Source organism: Onychomys torridus, chromosome X, assembly GCF_903995425.1.
Source record: "Onychomys torridus chromosome X, mOncTor1.1, whole genome shotgun sequence".
Taxonomy (NCBI): Eukaryota; Metazoa; Chordata; class Mammalia; order Rodentia; family Cricetidae; genus Onychomys; species Onychomys torridus.
In genome coordinates, this window is record NC_050466.1 from 122,277,797 (window position 1) to 122,297,770 (window position 19,974).

Sequence of the window (19,974 nt, forward strand, 5' to 3'; positions counted from 1 at the left end):
ACTGCCTGGCTCTATGTCTAACCTAGTGGCTGGATCTGTCCTCTGATGCTCAGGCAAGTTTATTAGGGTACACAATATATCACCACATGCCATGACTTGTGTTTACATGTACTCACACACGAACATGAACATTTATATTTAGAGACATATTAAACACATGCACATAAATATCAAAAGGATCCAAATACAATAGCATCAAAAACACAACGTATATGAAAAAAAATTTATAAAATGTACTGAAAATTATGTTTGTGAGAAGTGGTATTAGAGACTACTAAATCAGTAGAGACATACATTGCTCATGGGAAGACTTGATATTGTTACAAATCTCCAATATTACTAAATTAGAAGTATACATTGGATTCAACCCATTAAATCTAAAAAAATTTATTGACATACAATTATCCCTGTAAGAGACATAGTGTAACATGTATATAATATGTAATAACTATTATTAGGAACAGTAGCATTTCCATCTTTAAACATCCAGTGTCAATTCTTTTTGTTGTTTTGTACAAATTAGAATAGTTTGTAAACTATAGTCATGCTACTGAGCTATAAAATTGGGCTTTTTGTTTTTTCCACTCACAACCTTTACTCACCTGAGAGGACTTTATATGGCCCAAGTATGTAAATATATTAAATAGATATACAAATCAAACACTGACAATAATTCATAAATACATTTATTTTAAAACAATTCCTTGCTATACATATAGTTTTACAATTTTTACAGGTTAAAACAAATTTGCAGTTGATATGGTTGGACTTATTTTAACATGAAGAATTAAATATTGTCTATATATTTAATATTTAGGATTTACAGTTTTTGCATTCTATAACTAAGTATCTAATGACTGCTATTCTACTCTCCCTCTTCCACATATGAATGAAAAAAGTATTTTGTTTTTCTGTGAATGACTTAATATCTTCCATATATGTTGCCACAAATAACAGGAATTTATTATTTTCATGTGTGATTAATATTCCATTGCATATGTGGTAACTTGAATGGGAATGGTCCCCATGAGCTCATGCATTGCATTACTTTGTTCTCAGTTGGTGGAACTGTTTGGAAAGGAGTAGGAGGTGTGGCCTTGTTGGAGGAGGTGCATCACTTGGGGAGGGCTTTGAGGTTTCCAAAGTCTTGCATCATTCTCAGTGTGCCTTCTCTCTGCCTCTATTTGAGGATCAAGACGTGAGCTCTCAACTCTTCTTGCCTCCATGCCTTTGTTCTGTCATCATGGATGCTAACCCTCTGCAACTATAAGCCAAGTAAAATGCTTATTTAATTTTAAATAAATAAAAAATAATTTTATTATTTTGTGTGTACCAGTGTTTTACCTGCATGTATGTCTCTGCATCACATGTGTACCTGTTTCCCAAGGTGACCAGTAGGCATCAGATTTCCTGGAACTAGAGGTATAGATGGTTGTGAAACACCATGTGAGTGCTGGGAATTGAACCCAGGTCTTGAGGAAAAGCAGCCAGTACTTCTAACTGCTGAGCTACCTCTCCAGCCTAAATGCTTTCTTTTATAAGTTCCCTTGGTCACAGAGTTATGGTGTTTTGTCACAGCATTAAGAAAGAAACAAGACAGCATATTTTGGCATTTAAAACTTTTATTACATTCATTTATTTATTTATGAGGGGCACATGCATGCCATGGTTTGTTTATAGAGGTCAGAGACAACGTGTGGGAGTCAGTTCTCTACTTTTGTCATGGGTCCTAGGAACTGAAGTCTTTAGTAAGTGCCTTTATCCATTGAGCCATGTCACCAGCCTTTACCATATTTTCTTTATCTATACATCATTTGGCATATACCTCGCTTGATTTTATCTTTAGCTCCTGTGAATGCTGCTACAGTAAACACCAGTCTTTCCCACATATAAATTGATATCCCATTTTACATCTTTATGTTATCTGTTTTTAATAAAGCACCATAATTATTTTAATTCATTTGCTTTTTATTCATCATCCTAAAATATGATAACTCTATGCATCATGCTCATAATATTAGAGCATTCTGGATTTGGATATTCACTCCTATCAGTTTTTTAATACTTTCCCATGTTTTCTTCTTACCCATTAGTATCTTTCAGTTTGAAGCTTTTGTAGGACAGGTGTGGTGGTCATACATTACTTCAGGTTTCATTTGAGAATATCTTATCTCCCCCTCATTTCTAAAAGATAGCTTTGTTGAATATTCTTATTTGGAATTAGCATTGTGAAAACCTGACTTACCCCCAATTGCTTGTTTTCTGCCAGGATATCTTTCTGTATGCTGTGAATATGTGTTGCTCTGATTGGTTGACTAAGCTGCATTGGCCTAGGGCAAGGCAGGATAGAGCCAGGTGGGAAAATCCAAGAGATAGTGGGAGGAGAAAGGAGAGTCAGGAGCTGCCAGCCAGCCAGAGGAAGCAAGATGACAAGGCAGAACTGAGAAAAGGTACCATGCCATGTGACTAAACATAGGTAAGAATTATGGGTTAATTTAAGTGTAAGAGCTAGTCAGTAATAAGCCTGAGCTAATGGCCAAGCAGTTATAATTAATATAAGCTTCTGAGTGATTATTTTATATGCAGGCCATGGGACTGTGGGGGCCTAGAGAAACCTTCCAACTGCAATCTCTCAGTTTGAAGCTTTTGTAGGACAGGTGTGGTGGGCATACATTACTTCAGCTTTCATTTGAGACTGTCTTATCTCCCTTTCATTTATAAAAGATAGCTTTGTTGACTATTCATATTGTGAAAACCTGACTTACCCCCAATTGCTTGTTTTCTGCCAAGAATTCTGTTGTCAGGTGAGTGAAGACACCTTTATAGGAACTGGGAAAATAAAAAATGCTTGCCCTGCCAGCCTGATAACCTGTACCAGGACCCCCAGAACCTATGGATGCAGTAGCTCAGCTGTCTCCCTAAAACAACATGGGAAACAGAGTCAGGAAGAGCACAGGCCACCTAACCTGACTAATGCAGTGGCAAAGAGACCCTGCCTGAAACAAGAGGGAAAGATAAGGACCAATACTGCAAGGTTGTCCTTTGACCTCTCCATGAGTGCCATGAGACATAGGTTCACACATTCAAAAACATGCCTGTAGCATGAATTTGAAAGGGTCTTATTAATAAAAACAAACCTGAAGCCAGGTATTGGGGTGAATGCTGGAAGACAAGCCACAGCCAGCTCATCTTGCCAATTCCTCAGCTGATCCTGTTTCCTCAAACTGGAAGTCTCTGAATCCTCATCCAGAATGAATCTCAGCTAAACTGCTGCTAAAAGCCTAAATGCTTACCCAACCAAAAGCTTAACCAGGCTCTAGTTCCTGGTTTTCATGCCTTATATACCTTTCTGCTTCTTGCCATCACTTCCTGGGATTAAAGGCACAAGTCACCATGTCTGGCTGTTTTCAATGTGGCTTTGAACTAACAGAGATCCAGATGGATGTCTGCCTTCAGAATGCTAGGATTAAAGGTGTGAGTGCCACCATTTTCTGGCCTCTATGTCTGTCTAGTGGCTGTTCTGTTCTCTGACCCCAGATAAAAAAATTTTTTTTGAGCTGAGGATTGAACCCAGGGCCCTGCACTTGCTAGGCAAGTGCTTTACCACTGAGCTAAATCCCCAACCCCGACCCCAGATAAATTTATTAGGGTGCACACAATATCACCACACATGCCTCAGTGTAGACTTTAGAAATCTGTATGTACTGTACACTCAAATAGGCATACTTATTATATAGCCGTCTTTCTTCCTTTAAATGGTTTCTATCAGGTATTTGTTACTGTCTTAATATAGTAGCTCTCCCTTCTCACTAGCTTCAGTTCTCATGGTTAGTTATCAGCAGTCAGCAAGGCCCAAAATATTAGATAGAAAATCCTCAACCTGTGGGTCATGACATCATTGGGGGTACCAGATCAGATATCCTGCATATGAGACATTTAGATTATGATTCATGAGAGTAGCAAAATTAGTTATAAAGTAGCAACAAAATAATTTCATGGTTGGGGGTCACCACAACACAAGGAACAGTATTAAAGTGTCTGAGCACTAGGAAGGCTGAGAACCACTGCTATTCTGCCCATATCACACAAGGGATGTGATTTCATCCTTTGTTCAGGGTATCTGCCCTACAAATGCTACCCACCAGCTACTCATTTAGTACTCAGCTATTAGCTCATCACAGTACTCATGTTTATCTTCCTTAATGGCTCCAAAGTGTACAGAATGGTGCAAAAGAGGCACTAGTCCACAAAGTATAGAGGTTTACATTAACTCTGGTAGTATGTGGCAATGGTGCAGGGCATATTGGAGGAAAAAAAAATCAAAATCTAGTAGATAAAAGTTTGGTACTATTCAGTGACTCTTTTACTAAAACAAATATTGTATGTGAACAAATATTAGCTCTTGGGGCAACAAATACATTTCCTAGTTTTTTAAATGACAAAATTGTGTATGTTGTTATTTGTAGCACAGGCTGGCTTGTAACTCACCTTACAGCTCAGGTTAGCCTTTGTCAGCAATCTTCCTGCTGTCTGGTCTTGAGTGCATGCACCACTCCATCTGGGTCAGATTTAAAAATGTTTAATTTTAGGTGGTACTGAGGATTGAACCTAGGGCTTCATTCATGCTAAACAAGTATAATTCTAGTGGGTTATATCTCCAGCTCTAGAGATTGTGGTGGTTTGAATGAGATTGGCCCCATTGGCCCATATGTTTGAATACTTGATCCCTGGTTGGGGACCTATTTGGGAAGGATTATAAGGTGTGGCCTTATTGGTAGATGTACTTCACTAGGGATAGGCTTTGAGGTTTCATGACTCATGTCATCCCCAGTGTGCCTCTTTGCTTCCTGTTTGTGAATCAGTATGTGAGCTCTCAGTTACTGCTTCAGTGTCATGCCTTCTGGCCTGCTCCCCAACTCTGTGCCATAATGGTGATGGACTCCTATCTCTCTGGAACTGTAAGCCCCAAATAGACCCTTCCTTCTGTAAGTTATGGTGTTTATCACAGCAATAGAAAAGTAATAAAGAGATTTTGATTTAATGGCTTGAGCTCACCTATGAGAAGCAATAGAGAAAGTGGCTTTGGGATTTTAGTAGTAATCAGAGACCACACAATACTAGTTAATGGAACTGATTCTTTCCAAATCTTTGTTTCAATAAATCACTTTTATTTTTTTTAAAAAAAATTCATACATTAAAATTCATTATTTTGGTGTATAATTCTCTGAGTTTAAACAAATACATACACACTGTAACTATAAACAACATAAAATTCCCATTATTAAAAAAAATCCCTTGTGCCAACACTTGGCATGTACTGGTTTTTCTGCCTTATTGCTTCACCCTTTCCAGGAAACACACACATGAAATATAACAGTAAGCAGCCATTTGAGTCTGGCTTCTTCTACTTAGCAAATTATATTTAAAATTTATCCAGGTTGTTGCATATATGGTTCCTTAGTTTTTATTGCTGAGTAGAATTTCGTCGTCTGGATACACAAGTTTCTGTATCTCTGCACCAGTTGAAAGGTATCCTCGATTTTATTTTTCTCCATTTTTAAGTGGTCCGTAGGTCTAGTAAGCAGGAGGTAAGGTTCTCCACCTAAGAGGAAGGAGTCCCTTCTGGGAAGCCTGGCTGAGAAGTACATCCCTGGGTAACATGTGCAAGAGGCTGTAACCAGGGTCCTTCACTTCTCATCCTCTAAATGCTATCAAAAATTGGAGCGTTAATCAGGTGAGCAATATAGCAAATGAATAGAAGTTTGTCCTGAGTAAAGTCAGAACTCCTCAGAGTGGGTCTGACAAATATTCTGGAAGCCAAGTGTTTGTAAGAATATTTAAAAATTATTTTAATTTAAAAAATATCAAAAAAGGTAAAAACCACTCCAAATGATACCACCTAAAAATGTTCACCAGGTGAAGGTGTCTTTTTAGCTTGTCCAGACCCACTTCCAGAAGGTTTACAGCTTGTTATATATACATTCTCTATTTCTTTCCTATATTCGTTTTGAAATTATCTCTACAAACTATGCACATGAACTATTTGCTTAAAAATGTATCCTTATTATACATACATCTTATGTAGACACACATCTTAGTTTATAACTTACTATAAAATCTTGGATATGAGTACAAGTCACAATATATTCACAGATCGAGTCTACTGCTTTAATGGCTTCATAGTATCCCACTAAATGGATATGCCATAAGTTACTCATGTTAACAGATGGACATCTGGATAATGTCCAAGTTCCTATTTTTGTGAGTTTCACTGAGATTTAATCCACATTCCACAAAATCCATCCACTTGGTATATTCATCATTATACAATCATTAATGTGATTTATGAACATTTTCATCTACTTGCAAAGCATTCCCATCCACTCTAGTTATCCCTATCTACCCTATATTGGGTATTACCAATTCTGGACATTTCATCTACATATACATGGAATCCTGCAATTTGCCATCAGCAGTGACTGGCTTCTTTCACTGAACATATTCTCAGGGTCCTTCCACGTTGTAGTAGTATATTTCAGAAGTGTTCCCTGTTTTGTTTTTTGTTTTTTTTTTAAACAGCTTGTGAAGAAATTGGACTACTGTTTCATTAAACATTTAGTAGAATTCAAATAAAAAGCAATTTAAGTCTGGGCTTTTCTTTATGGGTATCTATCTTGCTGCTTATTTAACCTATTAGTTATTATGTCTATTCTGACCTCCTATATTTTGTTGTTGGTACTTTATCTTTCTAGGAATTTGTTCATTTTGGGTAGGTTAATTTACTGACACACAAGTATAACAGTATTCCTTCATACACCTTCTATTTCCCAAAGGTCAGCAGCAATATCTCCTCCTTTATTTATTTCTCATTCTTATTTATTTCTCATTCTAATAATTAGTCTACTTTTTTCTGCTATGTCTAGCAAAAAGTTTGCCAGTTTCTTGCTTAGACTCATTGCTATTTTTCTATTGTGTTCTATTTTTATTTTGTTTGTTCTAGCTATAGTTTGCTCTTCTTTCCCTACAGCTTAGAATAGAAACTGAATTACTGCGGATCTTTCTTCTCATTAAAGAGGCTTATCTCTAAACACTTCCCACATAGATAAAATGTAGGTACTGAGAATCAAACTCAGGTCTTCTGCAGGAGCAGCAAGCACTCTTCCCCAGAGCCATTTCTCCAGCCTTTCTTTTGTGTTTCTTTATTGACCTACGTGCTATTTAAGTGTGACGGATTTCCACATATTTGTGAGTTTCCTAATTTATTGTTACTGATTTCTAACTTCCTTCCAGGTGGTCAGAGGGCATGTTTTACATTACTGCAGTCTATTTGTTTTGTGGTTTAGCTCATGATCTAGCCTAAAGATGTCTCACACACCTGGGATAAAATCTGTACTCTCGTGTTGTAGGTAGACTGTTCGATAGCTGTTTCAGATCTACTCAGCTCACCGTGTTGAAGTGTTCTACTTCCTTGTTTAGCATCTGTGCAGCACTCCTTTAGTAGAAACGAAACACTGAGCATTCCGCCTTTGCAGAGATGTGTCTGTTCTCCCTTCGTTCTTTACTTTGCTACCTTGCTTCAGGTTGTTTTGGGGCTCTGTGGTTATAAAAATATGATGAAAATTGTTACATCTTAAAAGATTGACCTTTTAACAATAAATATGGATCTTTATCTCTAGTGGTACTTTTGTTTCCTTTTCCTCAGAGTTTGGGACATGACAGCTATGCAGACTATTTCTACATGTTTCAGGGCTAACAATATATTACAATTATCACTTAATGCAATGTTGCTATTTGTAAGAAGCTGAATTGTTTACAGCTTTCTAAAATCTGCCATCTTATTTCTCCTTTGTTTTATCTGTTCCTATGAATTTATGCTATTTTTTAGTAAAATAAGCATTTTTCCCACTTTCTTTGTCTGTTATTGGCAAATACGTTGACTTTCATGTTACAGGAGATACAATGCAGCTATATACAACTTAATAGAACTTTTAAAAAATAGTTAACAGAACCCCAGCACTGGGGAGGCAGAGGAAGGTGGATCTCTGAGTTTGAGGCCAGCCTGGGCTATAGAGTGAGTTCCAGGACAGCCAGGGCTGTTACACAGAGAAACCCTGCCTCTAGAAACCATAAATAAATAAATAAATAAATAGTTAATGGAATAAAGGAAAGAGTATTCAAAATTATTTTTTTATAGTCACACAATCCCTTTTGTCTATTCTAAGTACAGATTCAAATTATTCTTGAAGGTCACTTGCTTCCAGCTTGACAAAGATCATTTTGCATGTCTTGTCTGCTGGCAACACAGTCACCAGCTTTTAAAATTTATGCAGGGATATTTTACCTTTCACTGTGACCGCCACTGTTTCTGTGATCTTAATTATGTCACTTTTTCTTGGTTTTAGTTTTTGAGACAGGGTCCCACTGCTTTACACAGGCTGGTTTTGAATCAGGGCTCAATGGCTACCATCCCTATTTCTGATGAGAAGCTAATTGTTAATCTACTTAGAGTTTCATGATAAATACGATTTCAGTTTTCTTTGGTTATTGTCATGATTTTCTGTCTCTTGAGTTTTCAGTATTTTATTATAATGTAGCTGGGGTTTGCATGGCTTTGGTTAAATCTTTCTCGCTCAATTTGAAATATTTATTTACGTGTATTTTTATACATACATATGTGGGAGTACACATGCCACACATATTTCTGGAGGTCAGAGATAACTTACTGGAATTGGTTTTCTCCTTCTATCATGTAGGTCTTAGGGTTTGAACTCAGGTCTTCATGATTGGTGGCATGTGTCTTTACCCACTAAGCCATTTTGCTGGTCCTTTTGCAGTATTTTTATACACCTTTCTTTCTCTTTTTTAAATGGAATTCTTATTATATATTGTTTGATGTGCTTAGTGGAGTTTCCCATATGTCCTTCATTTTTTTCCCTTGGATAATAGAATCTCATTTAACCCTTACTCAGTGAGGTAAGTCACACTATTACTCTACTTTATAGATGAGATAAATGAGGTTCAGGTGAAGTGACTTTTGAAGTTAAGGGTGGTAAAAGTGTGACTATGAGGATCATAGGTCTGGCTCCAAAGCTGGTACTTTCTCGTCTATACTATATTGTGTTTCTATTCTTCAATAACTATAAACAAATCACTAGGGGATTTGAGGCAGGATGCCTATCTTCTAAAGTATAGAACTTTCTTTCTTTGTCCTTTTAGTATTCTTTGCTAATTTGTCCCCTCTCGAAAGCTCATATACCTAATGTTTAATATATATTAGGCAGTTACTCTATGTTTAATGTCTATTGTTTTGAATTCAATAGTATCATGAGATTACCAATATGTTGGTTTAAAAGATGCCAATATCTTTTTGAGGACTCTGAAAACTTAATGTGGAAGCAATCATTAAATATGTGAATAAAGCTGGGTGGTAGTGGCGCACTCCTTTAATCCCAGCACTTGGGAGGCAGAGCCAGGCGGATCTCTGTGAGTTCAAGGCCAGCCTGGGCTACAGAGCTAGATCCAGGAAAGGTGCAAAGCTACACAGAGAAACCCTGTCTCAAAAAACCAAAAAAAATGTGGATAAACTCATAAATCTACCTTCTGTAACTGTTCAAAGTTCAGACTAAATACAGCGAGTTTCAGTAAATAAATATTTTAGCACTGAACTAGTTTTAAATCTTTGTATATAGGAAACAGTCCTAGAAAAAGTGTTATCTCTAGGACTAAACATTAAATTAAAGAACTTTCAGAATCTCCAGAACAATCCTGTGTAACATATCCTGAGAATTAAAGGTTTTCATATAATCTTAATGCTCAGGGTATTATCTGCCCTCTAAAGTGCTTGATTATTCTTTTAACACTCAGGATAGTGTCAATTTTATATAGTCTTTTTCTAGACTATACAGTATTTAATTATGGAAACTATTTCTACCAGTTCTCTCTAAATGCTGAGAGCCACTGTCATAATTACTGTCTAATAGTTCCTCTTAATTTTTAAACAAATTTCTATGTCTATACATATCCTAGATCTCAGATTATGATGAAAGAAAGATCAGTGTTGATATGGGCTCTAGCAACCACTGATTTCTGCACTCCTATTTGTAGCAGATGTTATAAGGGAAGCACCCTGGACAACTGACTGTTGCTTTTTGTTCTTTCCAAACTCTATCACCAATATTTTTCCATGGAGTTTATATCCATTTATTTGATGCAATGCTTGCCATGCTATGTCTTTATCTGGAAAAAATAAGAAAAATGCATCAAATTACATAGCACTTAATCACTCAATTATTATTACAAGGTTAATTTGGATTGGTTTGCTATAAAATCATACTAATGTTAGATGTTTTTGTCATGCTTATAACCCCCAATTTGTATGCTAGCAAGATTAAATTAATGGGTAATAATAATATTAATGACAAAAGACTCTCAAAATGTGTATTTGATTCAAAGATATAGAAGAAATAAGAATACATAGGGAGTGAACTGAAGAAATATAAAGTAAACATAATTATAAACATGCCCGTGGGGGTTGGGGATTTAGCTCAGAGGTAGAGCGTTTGCCTAGCAAGCGCAAGGCCCTGGGTTCAGTCCTCAGCTCTGGAAAAAAAAAATCAAACCAAACATGTCAGGGTTGGGGACTTAGCTCAGTGGTAGAGCATGCGCAAGGCCCGGGGTTCGATCCTCAGCTCAAAAACAAAAACAAAAAACATGCCCGTGTCTTAGATATAGAAATGAAAAACAAATTTTTCAAAATTGTTACAAAAATAACTGAAGTTATTACATTATTGAGCATACTTAGCTACTTCTTTTCTTTTAGAGGGAAAGTGCTCATGGGGCTCCTAATTGGGATAATGAACTTCTTTTGCTGGTATACAGAAAATTTGTGTGTGAGAATATAGAGTGCATAGCAGGAATATTCAAAATTCGGGCCTCAGAGACTATATGTGAGAAATAAGGAGGAGGTAGACTTTGGACAAGAGTCTGTGGAATTGTAAGTAGACAATACTGAGATCACTTTGTCTCAGATATACCACAGATTTCCAAGTGTGTACTATAGCTGCTAGGATTAGTAAAATAGCCACAAATTAAGAAGCGTAAAGCTGGGACTGGGAAGATGGCTCTGGAGCAAGATGCTTGCCATGAAAGCCTGAAGACTTGAGTTTGGATCCCTGGTGCCAGAAGCATGTACCAGTAATGCTAGAGCTGGGGAGGTAATTCCTTGTAGCACACTGAAAAGCCAGCCTAGCCACATCAATGAGCTCTTAAACTTAAGGAGGAAGAGCAACTGAGGAAGACAGACACTACAGGTTAGCTTCTGGCCTCCGCATGCATGCCCATACAAGTGTACACATGCATATGTACACACATAAACATATGTATAACTATACACTATACAAACATGTACACATACTAATATAAAGCCTTTGTATTATGCATCTTTCAATTAGTAGGTTATATAACTTAATAGGAATTCTCACTTGTAAAGACTGAAAATCAATGGTACAAGGGATCTACAAATCTTCAATGAGAGAAAAGACAGCATAAGGTTATATGAGAGCAAGGAAAAGGGGATCAGCAGTTTTCATGTGTAAAATCACTTGCCCACATAAAAATTAGCAGAGTATTAAAATTTAGAGGCAATGAAAGATATAGGTCGTATCTAGCTTCTTTCCACAAAAGACATATTGGTTAACTTATTATTGAAATCAGAATTACTGTATTATTCTTGCATATGGATTAGAACACAAGCCATGCACTGACATGCAAGTGATATTGGAAGAATGTATCATCTTCCAATAATTATGAATTGGTAATGATTAATCAATTAATTAGCTTAAAATCACTCAGTCCTAAAGGAATAGGGCATAACTATATGTGTTCTGATAACAATACCAATATATTAATTATGAATAATTCTAGTATAGAGTAGAAATAGTACTTTCAATAAAAAGAAAATAAATAAATATTGGTAGGGTAGAAAGGAAATGTCAAAAATTGGGAAATTGAGGACACTGGGGTAAGGCGGTAATACAGTATCCATAGAGATGAGGAAGTAAGTATAGGAAGTAGGATCTAGGAATACTGGAAGTGTGTTTTCCTTACTGGCCCCCTTCCATGAGCTAAGGCTGTATCTAATTCAGCAGGGTAATAGGTAGCTCACATGAACTGATGCTACAATGGAGAGATTATCTAGGTGAAGTTACTTACTGGGAAAGGTGATGAAAGCCTGTCCCCTCATGCGTCCAGTCATTATTTGGAACTGAATGGGTGGTCCTGTTTTCTCCTGGAACCGAGCGAATAATGAGACAAGGTCTCTTTCTTTCACCTGAGGACTAAGGTTCTTCAGGTATAGCACCTAATACAAATTGAAAAGTGACAAAAAATATCACAGAAAGAAAGCAACTCTTTCATTATGGCCTGAATTACTTTCAGATGGGAGACTGAACAGTCATCTAATGTTATTCTCTCCAGAAAACTCTAAAACTACAAGGCCTGAAACCAACCAAGTCAGAAAGGACTCAGAAAGAAGGCAACAGCAACAATGTTCTGAAAGATATAAAATAAATGATTGAGTAGGAACTGAGCACACCAAACAACGCGCACTAGCAAACCCTTGGGGCAGACAATCCAAGAACACATTCAGTCTCCTCTAAAAGTCTTCAGAAGTCAGCTGTGGGCCAGGGAGGTGGTTCAGTGGCTACAAGTGCTTGTTGTACAAACATGAGGGCCTGATTGTCAATCCCTGGTACTTCATGTCTCATGTATAAATCTAGGTGGATCCCCAGCACTTGCTGGCCAGCCAGTCTAGCTAGTTGATGATTTCAAAATGTAAGGTGGAGAGCAATGTGACACACAGGAAGACATGTAACATTGACCTCTGGCCTCTATGTATGTGCATGTACACACACACACACACACACACACACACACACACACACACACACCCTCACAAATATGACACACATACATAAAAAAAAGTTTTAAAAGTTGGCACAGTGATGAAAATCTATAGTTCTAACAACTAGGAAGGTTGAGTTGAGACAAGAGTCCAGTCTGGGCAACATAGTGACATCTTGTCTAAAAATTCAATAAATATACAAATGAGGAAAAAAATGAATGCATGTACAAACAGTTCAAGAACTGATAGCTTTGGGTGGCTCTGAAATAGATGTGATTAGATAGGGTTAAAATGAGGATGGTAAGTTGAAAGCTGCTGCAAAATGAATTAGATCTTTATCCCTCTGCAATGATAGTACTGGGTGAGGGCAACTCACCAACCCTGGTAGAATATTGAAGGGTAATTGTCAGAAGATGTGGAATGTCTCATATAGCTGAGGTCAAGAGTAGTGTTTTTGGAAAGCAAGGAGACTGAAAGAATACATACCAAATACTGGGAACACCTATATCTGACCACCATTCCTCTACTACAACACTGGTAGCTCCTTTGCAAGAAAGCACAGGGGACAGTCTCCTCTAGGGAAACCAATTCCCAAGAAAGACAAAAACACTGACTTGGAATAGGGGATTTCTCCAACAAATGATCCAGCCAGATCATCTGGTTCAATGTTACTACTATTTTGTTATTTTCATTTGGAGACAGAGTTATAGTCTCACTATACACCCCAGGCTGGCCTAGAACTCACAATCCTCCTAAGTGCTGGGATTATAAAACATCACCTTGAATTCAAAGTACACAAAGGCCATGATCTCAGAGCTTCTAAACAACTTCACACTCAGAAATAAGGACAGGGATTATCAGGCATATGAGAAAGGCTTCTAATGTAAAGGATAGAAAACGGAGGCAAAAAAGCAAATGAGAGAAAAGAGAGACCGTGAAGAAAACAGAAGTAAAAAACAACAATCTGTGACTAACACCCTTAGGAAAATAGTCTATCAATTAGTAATAGGATGATATTGAAGTTTTAATAGAACAAAATATCTTATGTTATTTTAATTTATATATTATCAGCTTAAAACATGGTTTTATTTACAGTAATCACAAAGAAACTACATGGAGGAAAATGAGAAAAGAATGAAATGTCTACTGACAAATGGATAAAGAGAGGGCAGCATATACACAGACTGGAATATTATTTAATCTTTAAAATTGGAAAATCCTATTGTGAATGAGATTTTTCTGGAAAGAAACCATACCGTATGCTGAACCCTGTAAGAGGCTGAAAACTAATTAGAACTTCAATGACTGTGGAGAGGTTGGGATGATGCAGGCCCAGAACCTAATTAACGTTTATTACCTTGAGCTATCTTAGGCCACCCTTACTATCCATTCCTTGCCCATCTCTGTGTCTGACCCACCATGCTTGTGATTAACAAGTGAAATCTTCTGAAATGTATTCACAGATCACTAGCTGCCTTTCACTCACCAAAACGCTGAGAATGTCATCAGAAAGCATGAGGTCCATAGCAGAGATTTCTCCAATTTGCTGTAACCCACCTACCTGATGTTTCAACCAATGTACGTGAAAATACCTTGATTTATGATTCTCTTTGTTCTTTTGTTACTATAAAAAGTCACAAAACTGTTACCATCTTGCAGCATGGATTGTGGGGCAACCTGAATTTGTATTACCAGGTCATAGTCACTGAGGAAAAACTTGTGTTTTTTTTTTTTCCATTAACACTATCATATGCTATGACACAGATAAACTTTAGGAGTATATGCTAAGTGACAGGAGGACAAATATATTATTTTACTAGGACAAAGCATTTAAAGTTGTCCAACTCATTGAAGCTAAGAGTTAACAGTAGTAAGTTACTGACGGGGAAAATGGGCGAGTTGCTTCAGTCACTTGCTATACAACACCATGCTGAAGCCAATGATACTGCTTTGGATCCTTACATTTTTCCTAGGAAGGTAGATCCAATGTATTCTTTAAACATAATACAAAAAGGAAGGAAGAGGGAAAAGTTATTTCACATAGTTTTCACTTTAAAAATTAGGAAGGAATTCACATTAGAACAGAAAATACGACAGCCAGGAAATGAATGATCTAGTCACTGAAATATGTGAAGAAATACATTAAACATTATTAAAGTTACTAAGCAGTAGAATCTTTAGCTCTAACACTTAACCTTAGAAAGCAGCATGAGACTTAAGATTAGCCCAATAAACAGCAGGAAATGGCCAACACAAAACAAACACAATGGTACTTTTGTAAACTTTTTGCTCCATATTGCTTTGTTTGGGCATTTTTAAACATGCTTGCTGGTCTTTTGCTTACATATTAGGGTTTCTGATTTTGTGTTTTTATGGGTTTTGTTTTTGTGTGTGTATGTTTCTTGTGCCTTTCTTTTCTTCTGGTTTCTTTATTTGCCTCTTTGTTTCCTAGAGAGAGAAAGAAGCGTGGAGTTGGATAGGTGGGGAGGATCTGAGAGATGAAAGAGGGGAAACTGTGATCAAAATATATTAATATGAAAAAGATTATTTTCAATAAAAATAAATTTAACAGGTTTTTAAAAGGGGGAAGGGAATGTGTGAGAACAGGTCCCAGGTTTTTCAGCAATTAGGAAAGAGCCATACTGACTGTTCCTTCTGATAAACATATTTTTATTTTTCAGTATTTAAAAAATATTTTTGTGTAAATATTATTATTTTATGGGAATCAAATCTGGGTCCTCTAAAAGAATAACCAGCATTCTAAACTGCTGAGCCATCTTCCCAGCTCCATGCTAAAAATAGTTTTTAAAAATAAAAAGGACTTCTGGTCAAGAAGATGACTTAGTTCTTTCTTGGTTCTATGTTCTCTGCTGCAAAAATATACACATACCTATATGTAGAGATATATGTATATACATATATGCATATATATGTGTATCTACAACATACACATGTATTTATACCACATACATAGAGAGACATATAAATATTGGGAGCCTCTAAAATAAGATAAGCATGCTTATGAAACAGAAAAACAAAATCTCCTGCTATCACTGTGTAATATGAAGTTTTGATTGTACATTTTGAACCTTCTATATTTTATACTCTCTGCATTCATTTGTAACTTGTAAAAAGCCTTGTAAATTTGACTTTATTTTTCAGAAAATCTTAGATTTACAGAAAAATGGAGATTAAGTAGAATGTCCTTATACTCCATATCCAGTTTCTGACTTAATATCTTACATTAGTATGTTACATTCATTATAATTAATAAACTAGTGTTGTTACATTATTTTTAATAAGCCCATTCTTTATTTACATTTCCTTAGTTTCTACCTAATGTTATTTTTCTGTTTAAGACTTCATCTAGGTTACTGTATTTCTTTTAGTTGTCACATATCTTTAAGCTCCTCTTGGCAATTTTTCAGATTTTCCTCATTTTTCATGATCATGGAAATTGTAGGAATACTGGTCAGATTTGTTTTTTATAGGATAGCCCATTACTAGATTTTTTTCTGTTGTTTCTCTTAATGCTAGACTGGAGTGATGAGTTATTGGGAAGAAAACTATACTGGAAGAGGTCAGTATTTCAGAATAAAATAATAAAATGCTTTATTTTCATAGTAGCATCTTTTGTTTATTAATATGCATCTCGTTTGTCTTTATATATCTTTTACGGTTTGATAGCTCAGTTCTTTTTGTTGATAAATTATATTTCATTGCATCCATCTGCCAAATGCATCTATTTGGAGGACATTTTGATTGGTTTGAATTTTTGGCAATTATGAATAAAGCCATTACAAACATTCACACATCCATTTATATATATATACATGTAGGTTTTTCAAATAGTTGAACAAATAGCAGAGTGAAACTTCTGGATCACAGGGCAAAACAATGTTTTGCTTTGTTTAAGAGACTTTTAAACTGACTTCCAAAGGGGTTATAGCATTTTATACTCCCACCTGCAATGATTAAGTGGTCCTGTTGCTCTGCATTCTTAACAGTATCTGATATTGTCTGTTTATTGTGGATTTTAGTCATTTTAGTGGGTGTCTAATGGTATCTCATTATTTCATTTTGCAATTCCTTGATGTCAAATAGTAAGATTTAATTCATAGCCTTATTTGTCACATTATAATCTTTGATGAATCATCTTTTTTTATCCTTTGACCACTTTTTAAATTGAGCTGTTCATTTTATTCAAGTTTTAGGAATTCTTTGTATATTCTAGATATAAGTCCTTTGTTAGATATGCATATGCTGTGAAATATTTTTACAATGTCTTCTGTGTATTTCAAACATGTCTTTCACAGAAAAGTTTGTAATTTGAACAAAGTATAATTTATCAACTTTTGGTGAAAAATGTATCAGAGACAAGGCCACTTAGATTTTACCCCCGTTTTCTTCTGAATGTTTGAGTACTGTTTTCTACATGGGTCTATGACACATTTTCAATTAATTTGTGTCTAGTTTTAAATTTAGATATCCAGTTGTTCTAGTACCATTTATAGAAAAGATTATTACTTATTATTATTATCCTTGTCAAACTTCAATTCAGTATATTTGTGTGGACCTAATTTTGAGGTTTCAATTCTGCTCCATGGACCCATTTGTCTTTTTCTCCACAATGCCACATTACATTAGATTATAGTTAAGTCTGTATCAGTTGCAATGTTGCTCTTCAATACTGTGTTGGACATTCTAGACCTTTTCTCTTTCCATATAAACTTAGAATCAGTTTGTTAACCTCCACAAATAGCTTGCCAGAATTTTGTTGGTATTGTGTGGACCAATTTGGAAAAAAAAATGACACTGTAACAATATTAGATTTTCAATCTATAAATGCAAACTATCTCTGCATTTACATACCTTTTTTTAGAGACTTTCAAATTTCTAGCACACAGATACCATGTCTTGTTAAATTTATATCTAAATATTTTATCTTTCTTTTGTGATACTAAACATTTTTAAACTAAAATTTTGAACTCCTTACTTCCTGTATACAGATAGAAAACTGACTTTTTTCTTTAATTAATTAATTTATTTCATAGCACAGCTGCAGCTTCCCCACCCACCTCTCTTCCCAGTCCTTTCTCCTCCCACTTCCCAATCCACTCCTCCTCTGTTTCTGTTCAGGAGAGAGCAGGTCTCCCATGGATAGCAACACAACATGACATGGCAAGGTGCACTAAGACTACCCAAATCCCCATTTATTAAGGCTGGGCACAGTGACTTAGTATGAGGAGTGGGACAAAACAGCAGCCTACAGAATGGGAAAAGCTCTTCACCAACCTCACATCTGACAGAGGGCTGATCTCAAAAATATATAAAGAACTCAAGAAACTAGACATAAAAAACCCCAAATAATCCAATTAAAAATGGAGTAGAGAGCTAAACAGAGAATTCTCAACAAAGGAATCTCAAATGGCCAAGAAACACTTAAAGAAATGTTCAACATCCTTAGCCATCAGGGAAATGCAAATCAAAACGACTCTGAGATTCCATCTTACACCAGTCAGAATGCCTAAGATTAAAAACACAAGTGACAGCTCATGCTGGTGAGAATGTGGAGCAAGGGGAGCACTTCTCCAATGCTCGCTGGGAATGCAAACTTGTACAGCCACTTTGGATGTCAGTGTGGCGGTTTCTCAGAAAACTGGAAATCAATCTACCACAAGACCCAGCTATACCATTTTTGGGCATATACCCAAAGGATGCTCAATCATACTATAAGGACACTTGCTGAACTATATTCATAGCAGCATTACTTGTAATAATAGCCAGAACCTGGAAACAATCTAGATGTCCTTCAACCAAGGAAAGGATTAAGAAAATGTGGTACATTTACACAATGGACTATTACTCAGTTGCTGAAAACTGACTTTTTATGCATAAGGTTTCTATGATCCAAACTATACTTACTTAATAGTTGCAGTTTGCTTGATTTCTGGTTGATTATTTGGGATTTTTTTTTTTTTCGAGACAGGGTTTCTCTGTGTAGCTTTGGAGCCTGTCCTGGAACTCTCTCTGTAGCTCAGGCTGGCCTCGAACTCACAGAGATCTGCCTGCCTCTGCCTCCCAAGTGCTTGGATTAAAGGCATGCGCCACCACCGCCCAACATTATTTGGGATTTTTGACAAAATTATCTGTGCACAGTATTATTTTTTTTTCTCTTCCTAATCCATGAACTTCCAATTTCCTTCTCTTTTTTTATACACTTCTAGTATACTGTCAATAGAAATGGGTAAAGGAGATATTCTTATTCTTCACTAACTTGAGGATATTCTCCTTTTTTCCTGGTTCACTGAGTTTTAATTAGGGCATTTTTTTCAAATGCATTTTCTGCATCACATGAAATGAGCACATGATTTTTCTTATTTAGTTTACAGATATGGAATCAATGAAATCTCCACTGATTTTCAAATGTTGAACCAGCTTTGGATGTTTGTTGATAATTATTTGTAATTATTTTCACGCATTAATAAATTTCATTTTCTAATATTTTGAGTTATAAATAAAAATATTTAAAGAAAACATTAATTGTTTCATTATCATATATTATATGTAATAATATATTTCATTATGATACTCAAAATTATTGATTTAGGACTTTTGCTTCTATGCACAAGACAGGAGGTTGTAATTTTCTTTTACTGTAATATTTTTAACTGGTTTCTGTAATAAGCTAAGTCTCATTTCACAAAATGTATTCCCTCTGCTTGTTTTTTACAGAATGAGAAAAATCATTTTATTTTACCTTTGTGTTTTCTTTCCTCTATGTTCTTCCTTTACATAGATCTGAATTATTAAGCTATCTAATTTTCTTAGACTTGGAAGAATAATTTTATTGTGACAAATTCTCTACATCCTTGTTCATCTGAGAACTGTTATTCTGTTTCCTCTGTATTCAAAGGATGCTTTCTGGATAGACTTCTGGGTGGGTGGGATTTTTTCTCTTTAAACATAAATATTTCTTTTTTTTTAAACATAAATATTTCATTCCATTCTCTTCTTGCTTGTGTTTTCTTATAAGTCTGATGTAATTCTCTTTGATCCTATATAAAGTATTC

At 35.8% G+C, this 19,974-nt stretch overlaps 1 protein-coding gene across 2 annotated transcripts in view; it reads right to left on the reverse strand.

Moving 5' to 3' along the window:
• Positions 1-9,534: 9,534 nt before the first annotated feature.
• The window catches only part of Rbm41 (RNA binding motif protein 41), a 55,291-nt gene continuing 44,851 nt past the window's right edge, over positions 9,535-19,974 (reverse strand). For both annotated transcript variants that reach the window (XM_036175385.1, XM_036175386.1), the window contains 2 exons: positions 12,211-12,358; positions 9,535-10,236 (listed from right to left, as the gene is read on the reverse strand). In XM_036175385.1, the coding sequence (XP_036031278.1) occupies positions 10,070-10,236; positions 12,211-12,358 (315 nt within the window). In that variant the 3' untranslated portion in view covers positions 9,535-10,069. The remainder of the gene's footprint in view (positions 10,237-12,210; positions 12,359-19,974) is intronic.